Source organism: Acanthisitta chloris, unplaced genomic scaffold (genome assembly GCF_000695815.1).
Source record: "Acanthisitta chloris isolate BGI_N310 unplaced genomic scaffold, ASM69581v1 scaffold18623, whole genome shotgun sequence".
In the NCBI taxonomy this organism is placed as follows: Eukaryota; Metazoa; Chordata; class Aves; order Passeriformes; family Acanthisittidae; genus Acanthisitta; species Acanthisitta chloris.
In genome coordinates, this window is record NW_008666768.1 from 1 (window position 1) to 18,236 (window position 18,236).

Here is an 18,236-nt window from a genome sequence, read left to right on the forward strand (position 1 = left end):
GCGGTAAAGCAGCGCTTCTACCCTGGGCTCCCCGTCCCGGCGGCTTACGTGCTGCCCCAGGCCGCGCTCCCCTCCGGCACTGATCTGCGGCCTGTAGACTCACGACGCCCCCGTCCGTATAGCCTGCCGGCTATACGGACGGGGGCGTCGTGAGTCTGCGGAGACAGGCACGGCAGAGGAGTCGCTTCTCTAAACAGAAGTGCTGAGAAAAAAGCAGATAAAACTGTAGTATTGTTGGCAGGCCAGGACTGGTAGATGCCACGGAAATCACGGCCAGGCTCTGTGGAGAATCTCACTACAGGGTCCCGAAAGAGGCAAAATGTGGAAAGTGTGCAGTTTTTTCACATAGCTTTAACTGTGGTTGTTACATCGTTTCAATAATCAAACTATATGCTATAATGAAGGTATCTTAAGCTAGGTAAATCTTTAAGCTCTAAGTTTTAGTTATGAGGAAGATGAAAGTGCAACAGTCAAACAGTTCAGTGTGTTGAAAGGCTTGTAGTGTGGGAAACAGGGCAATAAAATGATTCTCTACATTTGCTTTATCACAGAGACTTTGGATTTCAGTTCCCTAGCAGAGAGCAACAGAGAAACTGGCTGAGACTGTCACGCGAACTCCATACACTTGACAGAGAACTGTTAGGATGGGAAATAGTGCATTAAAAGCCCACCTGGAGACAGCACAGAAAACTGGTGTGTTTCAGCTTACGGGAAAGGGACTCACAGAGGTAATGTAACAGGAGGGGGAACAGCTGTTTGTGCAGGACTGACCCTTTTGGTGAGAAATGCCCACCTCACTGTCATAGTGCACTGTATACATATATTGCTCATAAATAGTGATGGAAAATTTTATTTTTCATTTTTGTTTGCACTGTCTTCTGATTGAAGATTCATCTGCCAGGGCACTTGTTTGCTTATGAGCTTATGTGTTAGAGTGGGTCTGTGTTCAAGAAATACTGGTCATGATGTTGTGCTTTTTGTAAAAAATGGCTGAAAACTCAAGGAGAATTGTTACTTAGAAAGATACTCCACAATTTATCACATGTAGATACTTATGCTGTAGCAAATTGTAGCCATATGAATAGTCTCTAAAGGCTGTTCATTGGGCTGTAAGCCTCCTGAAAGTTTATACTGGAAATTGTCTTGACTTAGACTCAACTGCAGAAAAACGCAGAATGTCCTGGAACCGTAAGTCAAGCAACAATTCACAGGATAGCTAAAGTATCTTCTTCCGCTGTCCTACCTTCTCTCTTCCCTTCTCCTCTGCCAAATCAAAGGAGTATCAAAACCACCAGCTTATTCACCAGGACTCCTGGATGGTGATTGTCAGGTTTTTGGTTTTTTTTCAGCTCAGTGCCAAGGATCATTAGCAAAGTGGTACAGGATGTAAATAAGGAAAATGGTATACATAATTATTTAAAAAGGAAAGCAAGAGAACAATCTCCCAATCCTACTTTGCTGAAATATAGAGTTGTTACATGGCTGTGGAATGTTTTTAAATGACAAGTGTATCAAACACAGGCATGTTAAAGAGAAGCACACAAGAGGACTAGAACATAAATGATTGTCCTCCCTTTTTAATTTTAATTACTTGGTTGAAAAATCCCTTTTCTTTTCCTCAGATGAAAAAATATTTGTAAAAATGTGTATTAAGCAAATTTGCCAATCACACTGTGTTGATTTGACATTGTGAGTCATCTGACAGTATGTGATAGTGATACAAATTTAAATTAAAACTTTAAGCTGCATAACTTGAACTTTCAAAGTTGTATCAGCTATTCAGATGCTGTATCATTTTTCTCCCTCATAGTTTCCTGAAGACCTGCAGAAGCTAACAAGCAACTTAAGGACAATAGACTTGTCGAACAACAAAATAGAGCTCTTGCCACCTCTCATTGGAAAATTTTCCTTTTTGAAGAGCCTTGTTCTAAACAACAACAAGCTGAGTATGTCTGCTAATACGTATCTCCACAGATTTTTTAAATAATAACCTGTCTTCTCTGATCAGAAACGACATTTAATGATTTAACTCTTACGGAATGTAAATGGGGAGTTGAGTCACATAAACCAAAAGCTTTGGAATTTATGTACAGAGTGAAAACCCCAAACCCATAAATTCTACAAAACTAGTTGCCAGCTTGGTTGTAATTACCAATTTTACAATGACATGTGAGTACTTAGAACTGTAATGTTTTGTGCCGTGAGTTGTCTGATCTGAAGGTTTAAGAGTGTCAGATGGTTTAGTACTTGCATAGAGAACAGGTACTGAAGAGGTTGAAAATGTTGCTGTCTGTTCAGCGGTTGTTTCTGTCGGTCAAACATCCAACTTTATGGAAAAAGTAGGATAAGGTGAAGAAACTAGGGGGTTTAATGTATTACTTATGTATTATCTGCCTTTTTGAAAAAAACAAGTGTAATTTACAAACCTCTTTGACTCTATAGTGCTACTCAGGAGTGCTACAGGTTGTACATGTGTGTAGGTGGAGTGAAGGCTAAATGCATTCCAGCAGACCTTACCTGGTGAGGCTTATATGCTGATATGACAGTATGAGCTACCCAATGACTTGCTTTTGAGCTAGTCAAGTAATACTTTTAAAGGGCTGCAGCAGACCTGAGCATTTCTTGAAATGTCATAGAACATGTTGGCAAAGTGTAACTGACAGGCCAAAATTTTCTGAGTGTTTTCCGACCATGATTTGAAGGTCTGCCTTGTCTGCAGATTATTTTTAATATATTTATGGATGGTGGTTAAAAAGCATGTGTTGTCAGTAGGCTTAAGTTTCTGCACAGGGATCTGTGTTTCACTGGAAAATGAGGAGGAATGAGGAGGAATCCTGTGAGAACTTACTTAATACAGCACCTTTTTCCATGCAGAACCTTATTTGAATTGAATGGGTATGAATGTTTCCTGCTCATCGTTTAGATCATTGGTTTGTTTTGTCATTTATTTCTAGCTGCTTTACCTGAGGAGCTGTGTAAACTGAAAAAACTGGAAACACTACACCTGAATGGCAATCACTTGAGGCAGCTTCCAGCTGCATTTGGGCAACTTTCGGCTCTCAAAACCCTGAGCCTTTCTGGAAATCAGCTTCGGACTGTGCCTACACAACTCTGTGCTCTTCGCCATTTGGATGTAGTAGATCTTTCAAAAAACCAGATCCAAAACGTGCCCGACACTGTGGGAGAACTGCAGGCCATCGAACTCAATTTGAATCAGAATCAGGTCTGGTAACTGAGCTATTACAGGCACACAGATTTAGGATGTGGTTTATCTTGGACTTAGTACATCCATGGAACGCAAGATGAGACTGTCAAAACTTTGTATCTGAAAGACATCTCCTGGACACAACAGAAATAAGGGATCATAACTAGTATTTATGTACCAGTACATCCAAGTGACAGATTTGGTTAACTAACAAATCCTGAATTTAGTAATGCAGAAAATTATTTGAACAGTTCTTGAGTAAGAATGTGATAAACAGATGTGTAGGTTGCCTGTCATCACTGAAGTAAAAAAAGCTACTTCGACTTTTGTTGCTTATGCATGTTGTTAAGTAGTTACTGTTAATATAGTTTAGACTTAGAACATGTTAATTGTTCCATGTAAGTCTGAAACAAATCACTTCAATAATCATGGATAACTACCATTTTAATCCCATTTCTCTTTTTTATTTCTACAAGATTTCCCAGATCTCAGTGCAGATCTCCCATTGTCCACGCCTCAAAGTCTTGCGTTTAGAAGAAAACTGTCTAGAGCTCAGCATGCTTCCTCAAAGTATCCTCAGTGATTCCCAGATCTCACTGCTTGCAGTGGAAGGCAACCTCTTTGAAATCAAGAAACTCAGAGAACTGGAAGGTTATGACAAGGTTTGTGGGGGTCTTTTGGGGTTTTTTGGGTATTGGTTTTGTTGGGGTTTGTTAGTATTAGTTTTCTGTTGGTTGTTTTATTTGGCTTTGTCTTTGTTTTTTAAAGAAGTTGCTGGTAAAGTCCTTACCTAGTACCTCCTCAGAATAGTAGACACGCTGGTGAATAAAAGCACAAAAGTCTATTGGTGTTGTCACTGGTACTGGATTCATAACTAACCTCGTGAAAGAATTTCAAGAGTTCTTCAGAGATTAACTTTCTCATAGGATTCAGGATCAGTGTTCTTTCATCAGCATCTTTTGAAGGGTAGCTAATGATGACAGGTGTGTGTCTTCACTTGGATGGACAAAAAATGGGTATTTGGTATTATGCAGCATTTTTAACTGTTTAACATTAACATTAGATCATCCCTAGCAGCAAATGGCAGAAAATGTTTTTGGGGTGTTTTGTTTGTTTGATATTAAAGCTCTGATGGCTACATCCAGGATATAACATTATGCTTAGATGCAGAATGCTTTTGAGTCTGAGTGCAGAAGCTTAGCTGCCTTTAATAGTAATGAATCCTCTGTTAATTTCTGAATCATATTTTTTGTTTTCTTTGTAGTACATGGAACGGTTTACAGCTACAAAGAAGAAGTTTGCATGATCATTATTCTGACCCTGTATATTACCAGTAAGAAGAGCTAGACTAGAAGGGCCTGCTTCACTGATTTAAACCAAGACTGATGAAGAAGATGATCAGAGTATTCCTCCTTTAGTAGTCTGGTACAGGCTGTAAAGGCCACATTGAATAAACTTGAACTAGAGAACATAGGTATTGAATGGATGAACCTGCCCAGGGGCCAGTTTTGATTTTTGTGCCACAATAGCTTTTAACACAGTACATGTTCTCCTTTGTCAGGGCTTGTTCTTTCACAGAGAAAGGGAATGAGCATTTCAAAGTTGCCAGTTCCCTTTTGTCAGGAAGCTGGCTGTTGATTTGTAAGAGGATTATTTCTTCTGGAAACATTTTTCCATGATAGCACATGGAAGTTCTACCACCAAAGCATTGTATGTCTTGCAGTAAGCAGTATTCTACACAGAAGAACTTTTACAGATGAGGTTTTAGTTTATAACCTGTATAAGTTGGGTTTTTTAATGAAGCACAAATAGTTGTGGTTAAGTTAAATGTTTTATTAACAGCTTCCAGTAAACAAACTGTGGTTTGAGCATCCTCCATCCATATTTTACTGTATAGGTTTTCTTTTCCCATAAGCAAGAATTGCACTACAGTCCACTCTGCTTGAGCTGTATGAATAAAATTAGGTTCATCTTCAACGTATTCAGTAAAGATGTATATTGCTAGAAAATATAATATCCTTGTACTGACTCCTTGTGTACAGAGCAATGCTGTTAAGTCATCAGCCCCCTGCTGCTGCCTTATTACCAAAAGCACGTAGAAAGAGCTAAAACTGTATGCAATTATGTAACTTATACTGAAAAGGAAAATGTACCTGTATATTTTAGTAAATTATTTTCAAGAAATCAGTTCAAGTTTATTTGGTGTGTATCTTTTGCTGTTGTCACTTTAATAGTACTAAGCTATCACTGAAAGCCCTTACTTAGGAACAGTTGGGAACAGTTGGTAACACCTACACTTCAACGTAACTGCCATAATTAAGATTAGGGATAAGTGGTTCTTTTAGAAGATGCTCAAAGAGGTATTTAGTTCCCTGGCCCTGTTGCCATCTTATTTCAATGCTTACATAGTAATACCTATGAGGAGACTGACTTAGCTCCTTATCCAAAGGATGGATGTGATCAGTCATTTAGCCAGGAACGAGTTTTACTTAAGAACCTCCATTCCAGGTATTTATGAAAAAAACTACTAGCTTCTCGTAAGAAGTCGGTGACAGCAGACAGCATTTCCGAGGCTACTTTGTTTTGCAAGACATGATGAGGGAACTGCTTTAAGAGCACAGCTTTATGTTACCATAATGCAAGGCCCTGTATAGGCAGAAATCTATTCAGCTTCATTCTAATAGATTCCACAGACTATGACATGCAAATCCAGTAGTGAATAAAGCACCCAGGCTTGTTCTAAAGTTTAGCTCCTTCCACTTGCTACCTAAATCCCATTTGAAGTACTAGCTTTTTTTCCTAGAGATTTGCTGTGCATGAGACATCAACACAACAAAGCCTTTTGATTAAGGAATTCCTCCTTTGCACTTGCTAACTCCGAGACCTCCAAAGGAGTGATCTATCATCAATATGTATGCAATTGGCAGTACTGATCTGTGGTGGCATTTTGGTTTTATTTTTTTAAACAGTAAATATCTGTGCTCAGATATGCTGCTTCTCTCATTTAACATTTATCAGGATTCTTTTTTTTCTATTCAACAAAGTTGTGCAAGACGAGATGGTAGAACAGAACATTTGAAAATTACAGAGTTAGTATTGCTATAAAAAAATCTTCCTGCTTTTGGAAGTATTTGAGAAAGTCACCATTTCTTTTATGTGATCATTAGCACGTTTAGAAACCTTTCAATTCCTCATCGTTAGACTCCTTTGCTACCTTAGAGTTACGACAGCTATCAAAACTTTTGTAGAGCTCAATGGAGAAAGTACCATGTAAAGTATTGATTGGAACCAAGTTCATCCTGAATTAACTAAATTTGTTCCAGAACAGAGAAAGATTACTTCTGTTTCAAGGAAAAAATAACTGGCTGATACCTTCACATGTTTTAATTCACAACAATGAAAAGCTCTAAGTCACATAGTAGAATGCTGTTCTGTGCATTTCAGCACTCTATGTAATCTACAAGTAGTTTTATATTGGGAATTTGTTTTCCCTTCTCATGACCCCCACTCTACAAATAAGGCTATTCAGCTATTTTATTTCCATGCACATTTGCACATTTGCAGCTTTTTAGTTTTGGAATTACCGAGGTAGAAAATGTTACCCTAGTTAAGAATATAAACCGTTCATGTACTTTATTTCAGGCCTATATTGCCTGCTCTCCAGTTTTCCACTGCAGTAGGACACACATTTCATCCATCTATTCAATTAACATTTAGACAGTGCATTGGTGCTTCAAGTGCAGCAAAGGTGAATTAGCAACTGCAAGTTACTCCATCATGTAACAGTGAATTGTTTTAACACACAGCCTTCACAGAGGTAAGTTCTGCAAGCTGCTGCACAAGCAGCATGTGCTGCAGTTCATACTAAAGCTACTGCTGTGTTAAAAAGCTTAGTCTTTCACCAAGGAGTAGACTAGCTTGAATTTACCAATTATTGTTATTTAAGTATAACCATGGGACATATGCTGCCTGCTCAGAACAGTGAAATAAGCAGGCTATTTTTTTTCCTAGTTAGTGGTAGAAAGATAATAAATTAGAAGTACTTCTTCCAAGCCCCTCCCAGATCTGCTAGTCTCTCTTGCACCTCAGAACTGTTGCAAGTCAACACAGGTCTGTATTTCTACCCACACCTCCTCCCCCTTAAGACTGTTCTGGGAAACTGAAGTTCTAGTATTACAGAAAATACAATTTAAATTGCCTCACAAGTGAAATGGCATTGGCAGTAGGTTAACTCACTAGATTTCACCGCCTAAGTATTTGCTAGGCATCTGTTCCTGATACTTGAAAGTTTTAAGTTACTTCACTTTGTTCATTTATCATCCCAAAGCATACACCCATGTCAAACTGCAGTTTTTCAAAGTAGAGATGGACACATTTCATGGTTTGAAGTTAGGAGATGTTGATCAAAACTAGAGTGTTAAAGATCACAATACTCCTCCCCTCCCAACCACACCCATTCCTTTGTTAGCATTAGGATTGCTGTGAAATAAAAAGAGACACTTCCTAGTTGCATAGTGGCAACTAGTTCTGCCAAGTTTTTCAAAGACAAGAAACTAAACAGACATTTCTAAGAAAAAATACTTTTAAAACACATTCAGTTATGAAAGTATGTATTTTTGTGCACAATATATAGTTTAACAATCAAAAGCAGAAACTGTAAACTTTCATTCTTAATAGCGTTCAGACATACAAAGATGTACAAGTGTCAATTTCATACCATAGATACAGAAATTAATCATCTATTCTATAGACAACAGTAAGAAAATCCAAGAAGCAGACAGTGTTGTTCACTAACAAAGGCACCAACTCCCTCACAGATTTGGCTCTTGCTGCATCAGAAACTAGTATTGATAATCCACTAATACTCAAGCTTAGAGTCTCATAAATTATTTCCTTGTGTGGTATTAATTTCAATTTTACAATTATCATATACCAATCACAGTATTCTGTCAGCCAATGTGCTAATTTGTTGTTAGAGCTCAGGCAAGTCAAAGACATGGACTTGTAATGGCAAGGGAGAAAAACATTCCAAACAGTCCAAGTGCTACGGAGCAGGTTTGCACTGTGTAAGCAGAATAAGGTGACCACTTCATTCTGCTGCTCCAGGAGTCAATCATAACTAAATAACATATACTTTGCTTTCACAACTAGCAGCAGATATTCCTTCAGTTGACCTGAAGTTTGCATGGAAACAAGCACAGACATTCCCTATGCTTTCCTATGCAGGGGACTGGTAGAACTTTACTATGCAACGTTCATAAAAGTAGTTATTTGCTACTTGTTTTTAAGCATGTAATCTTCATTTACTAATTGGGTAGTTAGTGAGCTTCCGAAATTCATTAGCTTTTCAACAATTACTGGAAGCTAGACAGAAGCCAACCCACGCTACTCAAGTATCTAGTCCCCTAAAAATGACTTTACCTTATTAACATAAGGCAAACTGCCACTGGCCAATTTATTACATGCAGCTGCTCCATCCTTTGGTCAGTTGTTTCACGATTATTTTTGTTTGGTTGGGTTTTTGTGTGGTGGTTTGGTTTCTTGGGTTTTTTTTTTCTCCTGTGTGTGCGCGCGTGTGTGCATGTGGTTGATGGTTTTGGTTAGTTTTTTTTTCTTTAAATATCAAGTTGTCCTGGGAGTGAACTAAGAATACACCAGTAATACTGACAAAACATTTAACACTGCCTTACATTTCAGTAGATTAGTGTCATCTCGAGCCCTGGGATTCATTATTAGTGGCTACAGGATACATGTGGACTGTCCTTCCAGAAAAACACCCCATAATGCTATTGGTTTTAATTATTCCTCCAATATATTTGGTTTGAAGAGTTTTGCCATCCAACACTGAGTATTACAGGCTAGTTCAAAGCATCATTTTCAGGTTTAAAACAGGCATAATATATTGCTAGATGGAGTTGGAATTATTACATCACTTGCAATTTAATTACTAAAAAAAATTTTCAAGATATTCCTGGAAATACATCTGACTTTATTATAGTAAAATCAAAACATTTTCCTTCATAGGAGAGAGCTTTACCTCACCTGGTCAGAAACTCCTCTATTCTGCAAAACAAGAACATTTTAGTTGCAAGCAGCTTGGACATGGAATATTTCCAATTGCCAGTCCTAAAGTCTGCAATAATAAACCAGTCAGGGATCTATTTAGAACTAGTTTATTTAGAACTAGCATACAGTTCATAAATAGCTACCACTTCCTCCAGACTTGTGACAAAAGAGTTTCATCATAAGCATCGCTGGTTTTGGTAGGTTTTAAGAAGCTCCCCCAAAGTTAATGATGAGAGCAAACTCTGCACCAGATCTCAGTCATTATTTTGCACTGGAGAAAGGTCTAAGCTGAACTCCAATGAAAACTGGCCAAGACAGATTAAGATACGAGATGTGAGAAAGCTGCATGCTTTTCTACTCAGTTTCTTCTGGTGAAGATGTATCATTCATAAAAGTTAATTTTAGATGAGGGGTGTATAATTTTCTATCAAATAAATACTTCAGGGAGATAAGTTTTATTTTCTTCTACTCATGGGGTTTAGATCCAGTATATATATATAACATATACACAGCAAATATTATCAGAACAATGCAGCATGATTTCCAAGTCGTGGCCTCTGAACTTATGTCAATTTACAGTAAAGAAATGGAAACCTGTATATCCCTCCAGTTACTATCACCTTAAAGTTCATGTGGTTAGGAAATGTGTTAAAGCCCTCAACCTACAAGTTGTAAGTAATGGGTCTCTTCAATTCTGTGATCCACCAACTCAAGCCCAAACCAATCATGTGGTTTGGATTGTAAAATGGTTAGCATGCTAGAGATACAAGTCAGACAATGGTCACCAAGTCCCTATTTTAGTGAAGAAACTCAATTTATGAGGTATTTCAAACAGTGCAAAGTGCTCTCTCCAACTCCACAACTGTGAATTCAGGTTACCCTGCTTGTTCAACTTCAATAAAGGACTGTAACTTTGGGCGCAGGAAAATAAGATAATTAAAAAAAAAAAAAGGACAAAAACGGAACTGAGGGGGAAATAAAACATGCAAGATTCTCAAAGCCGTAACACTTTTAGCCCTGAGCAGTTTAAAGAAAGTGGAGGCAGATGAGTAGAAGAAAGTTGGCTGCTTCCTTGGGAGTCATGGCCATATTTACATGAAGCAATAAAAGGAAATTAATCCCTATAGAAAGGGCACTGCTTCATTTTTCCCAGCCCCTCTTATTTCAGAATAGGAGAAGTTTCACAGATTCATGAACATGGTGGCTTGCAGCTGGAGAGACAGTGGCATTGAACAATGACAACAGGCATTAATTATCAATTAATTTCTTGGCTCTGATGTTGGCTTGCTCAATGCGATCCCTGTTTGTATCAGCCTGAAAGAGAAAAATTAGTAAGTCATTTTCAGATTCCATGCAGAACAATTTAGAAGTTCAAACTGACATGACCTGCTGAATTGCAAGGTATTATCACTATGGTAGACAGAAGGGGAGCAACTAGAAGTAATTAACTTTTTCCCCTAGCCAGCATAAGATGTCAAATTTAGCAGAAACAGAACCAGGAGAAATAATTTTTACTCTTTAGATGACTTTCAAAACACAGTAGCTTGCCTCAGCTAGTCAGGAAGAATATTAACAAAACTAGGCAATGAAAGTTCCCTCTTCATGTGTTTAGACATCTTAAGGGTCTCTACAGAGCAAAGGAGTCAGAATTATTTTGCTTAGTGCAAATTCCTGGTTTTCATTCACACCCCTGCCCAGTGTCTGAGTGTCATAACAGAATGGTATTTATAAGAAAAGGCATTTTATGATTGTTTTACTATCATAAAGCATCAAAAAAAAATAATCAGCTCACAGCATCTAGATTCAACAAGTGTCAAATTACAGTTTTACTGAAAGGTATGATAAGCAGCTCTGAAATAATTCCCCAATTATCTAGCCTGCAGTGGGGAAAGTGCAGGAGAGGTAATAAGCACAAAACTAGCCTCTGCCCTCACCATGACTAGAACTCCTAAGAAGCTCTACCTGTGCCAAGTATTAGCCATTTCACATCTTCACACCACAATGGACATTGGCAGCTCAAATCCTTGCCTCCTGTTCTCTCCTTCCTGCCTTTTGGGTCAAGGGTAGGGGCAAGAATCTACTGCAGAGAAGTGAGACTAACCTGTTAACACCACTTTGGAAACACATTGCTCTAGCTACTAGATCTTCCAAGAAAAAGTCAGTAACATAAGTTTCATTATGAGTTTATTCAGACTAGGAGTCCTGCATAACACTGCAGAATACCAAAAGTCACCCAGTCAAGTCTACATATTTCCCAGGTGAGTTGGAATTTTTTTAAAAAATAAAAACTGAAGCTTAGCTTAATACTGCTCTTTGTTTCTAAAGTTTCTATGATTCTGTCCTTTGGAGATTTACACTAAACATTTTGATTTGGTTTCTCTACTGTTCATTAGATTTAAAAAGTTACCAGAAAAGGATTAATTTAAGTATCCAAGTTGCCAGTCTCAAAGCCAGGAATTGCACTTGCATTTTTATTCTGTTCTGTAAAGCAATTCTAACTTGTATACATTATATTTTAATAATTAGTAAGACTTGATCAGCAAGAATTATTCAGACCACTGAAACAAAAGAGCATCAAGTCAAAACAGGTGCTTGAATCTACTAGAAACACTAATGCTAAAACCAGTAATTCCCACTTGCAGTTCATTTGACCAAGCAATTTTCAGTCCAGACAAGTTGTAAAAATTTCACATCTTATTTTAAACTCCAATAAAATTTTTAGTGTACTTTTAAATGTTTGACTTCCTTTAACTGATAATCACCTCAGATCTGCAGTTTTGGGGAACAGTGAGAGACAGTTAAGGCATCCTCCATAAGATCATATTGATTGGCCTTATTAACACCACAGCCCTTTAATTACTAGACAAAATTGAGATGCTGGCACAGGCACAATCAGCATTTTTGTCAAACTAGCTCTGTATATTTCAGAAAATTCCACTCCTGTTGCTTTTTAATCCTACTGCATACTTTAGTGACATTTTTAAACTTCCCCTTTTGTCTTAATGCTGTAATTTTATGGTGTTCACTTCTGCTTTTTGAGAACTTTAATACAGACTGTTCATTAAAGCTTTTGCTTCCTTTCTAAATGAGGATGTCTGTGAAAGAACTTCTATTCACTGCAGAATACAGGGATTTCTACAATAGGGCTAACATCCTCATAAGTTGCCCTTTTAAAGAACCACCCCCAAAACATGTTTATATATATCATTGATCTGTTTGGGGAAGATAATATTTAAATAACTTAAAGTAAGAAAATGTTATAAAAATCCCCAAAGTTACTGAGTAACTTGATGTGCAGATGAGGGCAGACCATGTCCCCGTGTACCTACTATCCCCATTATTCCAAAGATTCTCCAGCCTCAATATTAACTTGTCCACAAAAATTAGGATGATGAATTACCTGTGTTTTATTTTACATTCAATTATTGCAGTTAATTTTTAGGGGCTCCAGAACCACTTTGCCATTGTTAAAAATACCTATTCCCTATCACATAAAAGATTCCTTGTGAGGTTATACCTCCAGAAAGTGTTTGTTCTTTTGTTCCCATCAAGGTTATTTGTTTTCAGAGTAAACAGTAACCTGTGCTGTGTATTTAGGTTTCCTGACACTGAAGCATTTGCATTTCTTGCTATATCCCCAAACATCAAGGTGCATCTCTTGTTCAAATCACTGAGACCTCGAGGATGGTATAACTTTAATGCATATTAACTGCAAATACAGATAGGACAATGAATGTATTACTTTATAACTTCTCAGCTACAACCACTAAGCTGAAAGCAGAGAACACCTTTGACACTTACCTTTACATTTATCCGGTCTATTTGTTTATTCTGGGCATCAATCTCATTGCCCATATCCAAAGCCATGTTTTTCAAATTCCCAAGAATGTTTCCCACTTGAGCTAGATTTTCATCCATTTCATCTTCTCTGGCATCATTTGTTATCCTGTTCAAATAATTAGGACAATGTTTCAAGACTCAAGAACTTGCTTTTCTCTACCCTAGTTTTACTCTAATAGAACATGCTTGTTGCACAATGTATTCAAGCCAAGTTATGGTTTCCCCCTTAAACCCCCCTGTATTCCAAGCAAACATCCACCAAAAAAGATTGCTAAGCTAGCTGCTATTACAAAAATCACCTTAGAAATTAAAATAATAGCTAGCAGAGGCAGTTTAAGATGAGTTTGTCTTACATATACTTTATGACAATGAGAGTTCTTGATATTTTTAACAGTCCTCTAAATAACTGAGCACTAACCTCTACAGTCGTTACATCCAGAAAGACTGATAATACCACCACTATGAAAAAAAATTAAAATGTATTTAAGATAAGCACTACAATTCTGAAAGTGTAGCTGTCTGCCATCTCCTCCCCAAGCAGTGGTAAAAAACTTATTCAGCAACTTCACCTAAAATGCATCTGAAAAAAGCTGACTACTGATAATTTAGGATTTCTGCATTTGAGATCAAGGAATATGAATGAGCCAACCTTGTAATATATCCACCACTTGGTCCTCCAGAACTTTGAGGCTGCTGCCGATTTATGCTTCTTGGTTGCATGGATATCACATGATCTACTGAGTTCTCTGTTCCATCTCCCCAGGTTGCTGTGTATGCTTTACTAGCCTCGAAGCTCTTCGTCCTACTCCGTAAAAATAAGAAATCTGAACCACTCTATCAGAAATATGGTTTCCTCACTGAAATACAGTATTAATGTAGGATTTTCACAAACATTTGTTTTGTGCCAGAAAGAGATTCAATTTTGTACACATAAAGCCTTGTCTATATCACACAATTTCTGTTATCTTGATAGTACAAGCATAACTGAGTTACAGTAAGGACAGTGATTTAGTCTCAAGCCTTAATGTAAGAACAGTATTTCCTTAAAGTAACACACTGCACCAGAGGACAGAAACTTATGACAGTAACACAAAGGCTTACTCTGTCATAAGATAAAGTTGCACCTACAACAGGACTTAGTCCAGAGCCATGATCAGTTACTTTTCAGGAAGAAATGGGGATCAACGAAAGTACTCCCTCAAACACAAACAGCTGTACTATGCAAGAAACCCACTAATCGCTTCTGGTTTTTGTCAAACATTCTTAGTTGCCAAGTCTTTCTTTTTAAATTTAATGTTTCTCAGGTTAATTTTGATTAGAAAGAACAGTAATGTTGAAATAGCTCCTTCATTCTGCAATTCAATTGTACTAACTCCATTAGATCAACAAATCAACTTACCATTACACTTTTACCACATTATTCATAGATGAAAAATAAAAATTAAAGAAAGCACACAGACGTGATGCAATCTCACTAATCACAGAGCCAAAAAACCAAGACGAGAAGAAAATACAAGAGAAAAATAACTGCACTAAATTGAGGTCAGTTCTCATGAACCCTAAAGAACTTATTTTGAGAAGAATATTCTCATGTTCACCTTGTGTTCTGGCATGCTCAGGTTTAAGCTAGACAACCCAGACTCCACTGTCACTTTTCTGCTTCTTTAAAAGCCTGCTAGGGGAAATATGGGTTGTCTTTCAGTACATCTAACTTTAGAATTACAGGTAACCAATTTCTATAGATATAGTGCCTTGCAGTAGCCCAGATATTATACACCTGAAGAGTTGTGAAATTAGTGTAATGAAGACACATTCCTCTCATTCTACTGGCATTTATGTATAGGAAAAAATTGTGTTTCATAGGTCAGATCTCACAAAAAGTAGTCTAGAATGAATAGATCAAGGAGAAGAAATGGAATAATTTCTCAGTCCATAATGGAAATGTTACACCCAGCAAAACCCAAAAGCAACCTAAACTAGTCAATTCTTGCTCCTTGTGCATCCACAGGCTTAAAGATCTCTTTAGGTTTACTGCGACTAGATTGGGCACTATATTTTAATCTCAGTCATACTAAAGCCACAACAGCAGGAGAACTTTGTGTGACCTGCTTCTGGATTAGAAAAGTTTTAGGTGCCAGAAGCAACTGTGAGGACTTCACTGACCAAGAAACCAGTGGCCTGAAAATTAGTTGCACATCTGAAATAGACAGCAAGAAAAAGAATTGTTGTTCAAACTAAGCACAGTTCAGAGCAAAACCTATCAGCACTTGTTTTTAGGAGCTGTTTTTCACACTACTATACATTGATTTTTCTCATGCTTCATTTCTGTAAAACTGAAGCAATTTATACAACCAGTCAAACCAGCAAGGGCTCAAGCAATTTATACAACCAGTCAAACCAGCAAGGGCTCAAGCAGTTGTTCAGCGTTTCCACAGCTTTTCCACTTTGTTCTATTTACATCGGTATTACAATACATCACAGACACAAACAGCCCTGCATGCAGACATCACATACATGCAAGCACAAATACAACAGAAGCATCACTTCAGACATCTGGTTAAATGTACATCTGCACTAATAAAACTGACCTTGTCCTAAAATCCACTTTCATCAGTTTAAGTGAATACAGCTTCTTATCCTAGTCTTCAGTTTTAGAAAGCAAGCATCAGTGTTAGGAGAGAATGGACAAGAAAGAATAGTAAAGACAAACAAACAGGTAAATTGTTATTAGTACATAGATTATGTAACAGTACTGCCAATAATTTGCATTTTCAGAAAGCTTTTAAAATAATCTAAGCCTAGGAGAAATTATAAAAGTGATATTTAAGTCAGCAAGTGATCTGATTTAGCTTTATGCGCTCAAGAAAAAATATGAAAAGCTCTGGAGATAACTAGTTGACAAATAACTTTGACATTGACAGAAAGTATGATGTACCAGTAGATAAAAAGACATTCACTGTCTCTTCTTCACTGCCTTCTACTTATCCAGTATATTTTTTTCTGCACATTACTGCCAAGTTTGGTACACAGGTCTATTTGTTTTCTTGTTATCTGTGTAGCTGGAGTGCCACAAGAGTTCACAAAATTCTGAGCTTACTCTGTGTCAATAAACTGATTAGCTTCAGTGAAATAAGACTATTAACTACAGAAAACAAAGACTGAATGCGTCAAAATGCTCAAAGTCCACCAGCTTGATCAAACCAATATAAAGCAGTAAGCACAATTATTCCTGACTGAACTGTCTGTCTTTTCAAGGGACTAAAGCTCTAAGACTTTCAGCATTAGAGGCAACAATCATATAGAATCAAGTTTGGAAGAAACCTTTAAGAAGAAGTCTAACTGTCAGCATACCACTGCCAATGTAACCCCTAAACCACTAAACCGAAACACCCAGCACCAGATCCAGATGCCTCTCAAACACCTCTAGGGATGGTGACTCCACCACCTCCCTATACAACCTATTCCAATGCCTGACCACCCTAACAGTGGAAAAAAAAATTTCTAGTATCTAATCTGAGTTTTCCCTGTCTCAGCTTAAGGACGTTCCCTCTAGTCCTGGTATGGTAGAAGAGGTCCTCTAGACCTAGGCATCGTAGAAGAGATGAGTCCCCACCTCACTATAACTAACCTCCTTTCAGGTAGTTGTAGAGAACAATGAGGTCATCCCTGAGCTGCTTCTTCTCAAGACTGAACAAACCCAACTCCCTCAGCTGTTCTTTGTAAGACATGTTTTCTAGACCTTTTATGAGCCTCATTCCCTTCACTGGACTCACTCCAGGGCCTCAATGTCCTTTTTAAAGTGAGTGGCCCAAAACTGAACACAGTACTTGAGATGTGCTGGCCACATTATTCTTGATACAGGCCAAGATGCCGTTGACCTTGTTGGCCACTGGGGCAGACTGTTGGCTTGTATAGTGCTGGCTGTCAACCAGCACCCCCAAGTCACTTTCTGCTGAACAGGCCTGAAGCCACTCCTCTCCAGCCTGTAGAGCTGCATGGGGTTGTGACCCAAGCGCAGGATCTGGCACTTCACCTTATTGAGCCTCATGAAGTTGTCCTCAACTCATTGATCAAGTCAGTCCAGACCTCTCTGTAGAGCTTTTCTATCCTCTGGCATATTGACAGTCCCACCCAACTTGGTGTTGTCTGCAACTTTACTGAGGGTGCACTCAGTCTCTACATCCAGATCATCAATAGAGATGTTAAATAGGACTGGCCCCAATACTGAGCCCTGGGGAACACCACTAGTAACCAGACACCAATTGGATTTAACTCCATTAAGCACAACTCTCTGGGCCCAGTCATCCAGACAGTTTTTTACCCACCAGAGTCCACCCAGCCAAGCCACAAGCAGGCAGTTTTTTAGGGGGATGCTTTGGGAAACAGTGTCAAATGCTTTACTGAAGTCCAGATAGCCTACATTAACAGCCTTTCCCTTATCATTAAGCAGTTCACTCTGTCACAGAAGGATAGCAAGTTGGTCAAGCAGACCCTTCCCTTCATAAATCCATGTTGGCTGGGTTTGATCCCCTGGTTGCCCTGCATGTGCTGTGTCATGGCACTCAGGATGATCTCTTCCATAACCTTGCCTGGAACTGAGGTTAGGCTGACAGGCCTGTAGTTCCCTGGATCATCCTGAACCTTCTTGTAGATGGGTGTTACATTTGCTAATTTCCAGTCATCTGGAACTTCTCCAGTTACACAGGACTGCTGGTAGATGATAGAGTGACCTGGCAAGTTCTTTTGCCAGTTCCCTCATTACTCTGGGGTGGATCCCATCAGGGCCCATAAACCTGTAAGTGTCTAATTGTCATAGCAAGTCACTAATCATCTTTTCCTTGATTAAGGGGCTTCACTCATCTCCCCATCACCAACTTCCAGCTCTGGGAGCTGGGTATCCTGAGGACAACTGGTCTTGACATTAAGACTGAGGCAAAGAAGGCATTAAATTCCTCATCTGTTGCTGTCGTGGTTTAATCCCAGCCAGCAGCCAAGAACCACGCAGCCACTCACACTCCCTCCTCCCCCCTCTTCCCCCAAAGAAATGGGGAGGAGAAAAAATAAAGTAAAATATGTAGGCTGAGATAAGAACAGTTTAATAATAATAAAGAGCAGAATGAGCTAA

General features: G+C 38.4%; 2 protein-coding genes across 3 annotated transcripts in view; one reads left to right on the forward strand and one right to left on the reverse strand.

The window, feature by feature from the left end:
* The first annotated feature begins 547 nt into the window (after positions 1-547).
* Positions 548-5,392, forward strand: LRRC57 (leucine rich repeat containing 57). Its single transcript, XM_009072272.1, has 5 exons — positions 548-728; positions 1,811-1,946; positions 2,955-3,223; positions 3,682-3,867; positions 4,470-5,392. Exons 1-5 carry the CDS (start codon positions 645-647, stop codon positions 4,509-4,511), a joined length of 717 nt encoding a protein of 238 aa, XP_009070520.1. The 5' UTR covers positions 548-644; the 3' UTR covers positions 4,512-5,392.
* Positions 5,393-9,861: 4,469 nt separating this feature from the next.
* The window catches only part of SNAP23 (synaptosomal-associated protein, 23kDa), a 12,548-nt gene continuing 4,173 nt past the window's right edge, over positions 9,862-18,236 (reverse strand). Inside the window, exons 5-7 of one of the 2 annotated variants that reach the window (XM_009072273.1) lie at positions 13,761-13,913; positions 13,073-13,217; positions 9,862-10,585 (exon numbers count right to left, since the gene is read on the reverse strand). In XM_009072273.1, coding sequence (XP_009070521.1) covers positions 10,520-10,585; positions 13,073-13,217; positions 13,761-13,913 — 364 coding nt within the window. In that variant the 3' untranslated portion in view covers positions 9,862-10,519. The remainder of the gene's footprint in view (positions 10,586-13,072; positions 13,218-13,760; positions 13,914-18,236) is intronic. The other variant, XM_009072274.1, reaches the window with a different exon arrangement.

What these genes read in the sequence shown, in the direction of transcription:
- LRRC57 (XM_009072272.1), top strand. Translation starts at nt 645, where the DNA reads ATGGGAAATAGTGCATTAAAAGCCCACCTGGAGACAGCACAGAAAACT. An exon ending in TCTAAACAACAACAAGCTGA is followed by an intron (nt 1,947 to 2,954) that starts GTATGTCTGCTA and finishes ATTTATTTCTAG; the next exon opens with CTGCTTTACCTGAGGAGCTG. An exon ending in AACTGGAAGGTTATGACAAG is followed by an intron (nt 3,868 to 4,469) that starts GTTTGTGGGGGT and finishes TTTTCTTTGTAG; the next exon opens with TACATGGAACGGTTTACAGC.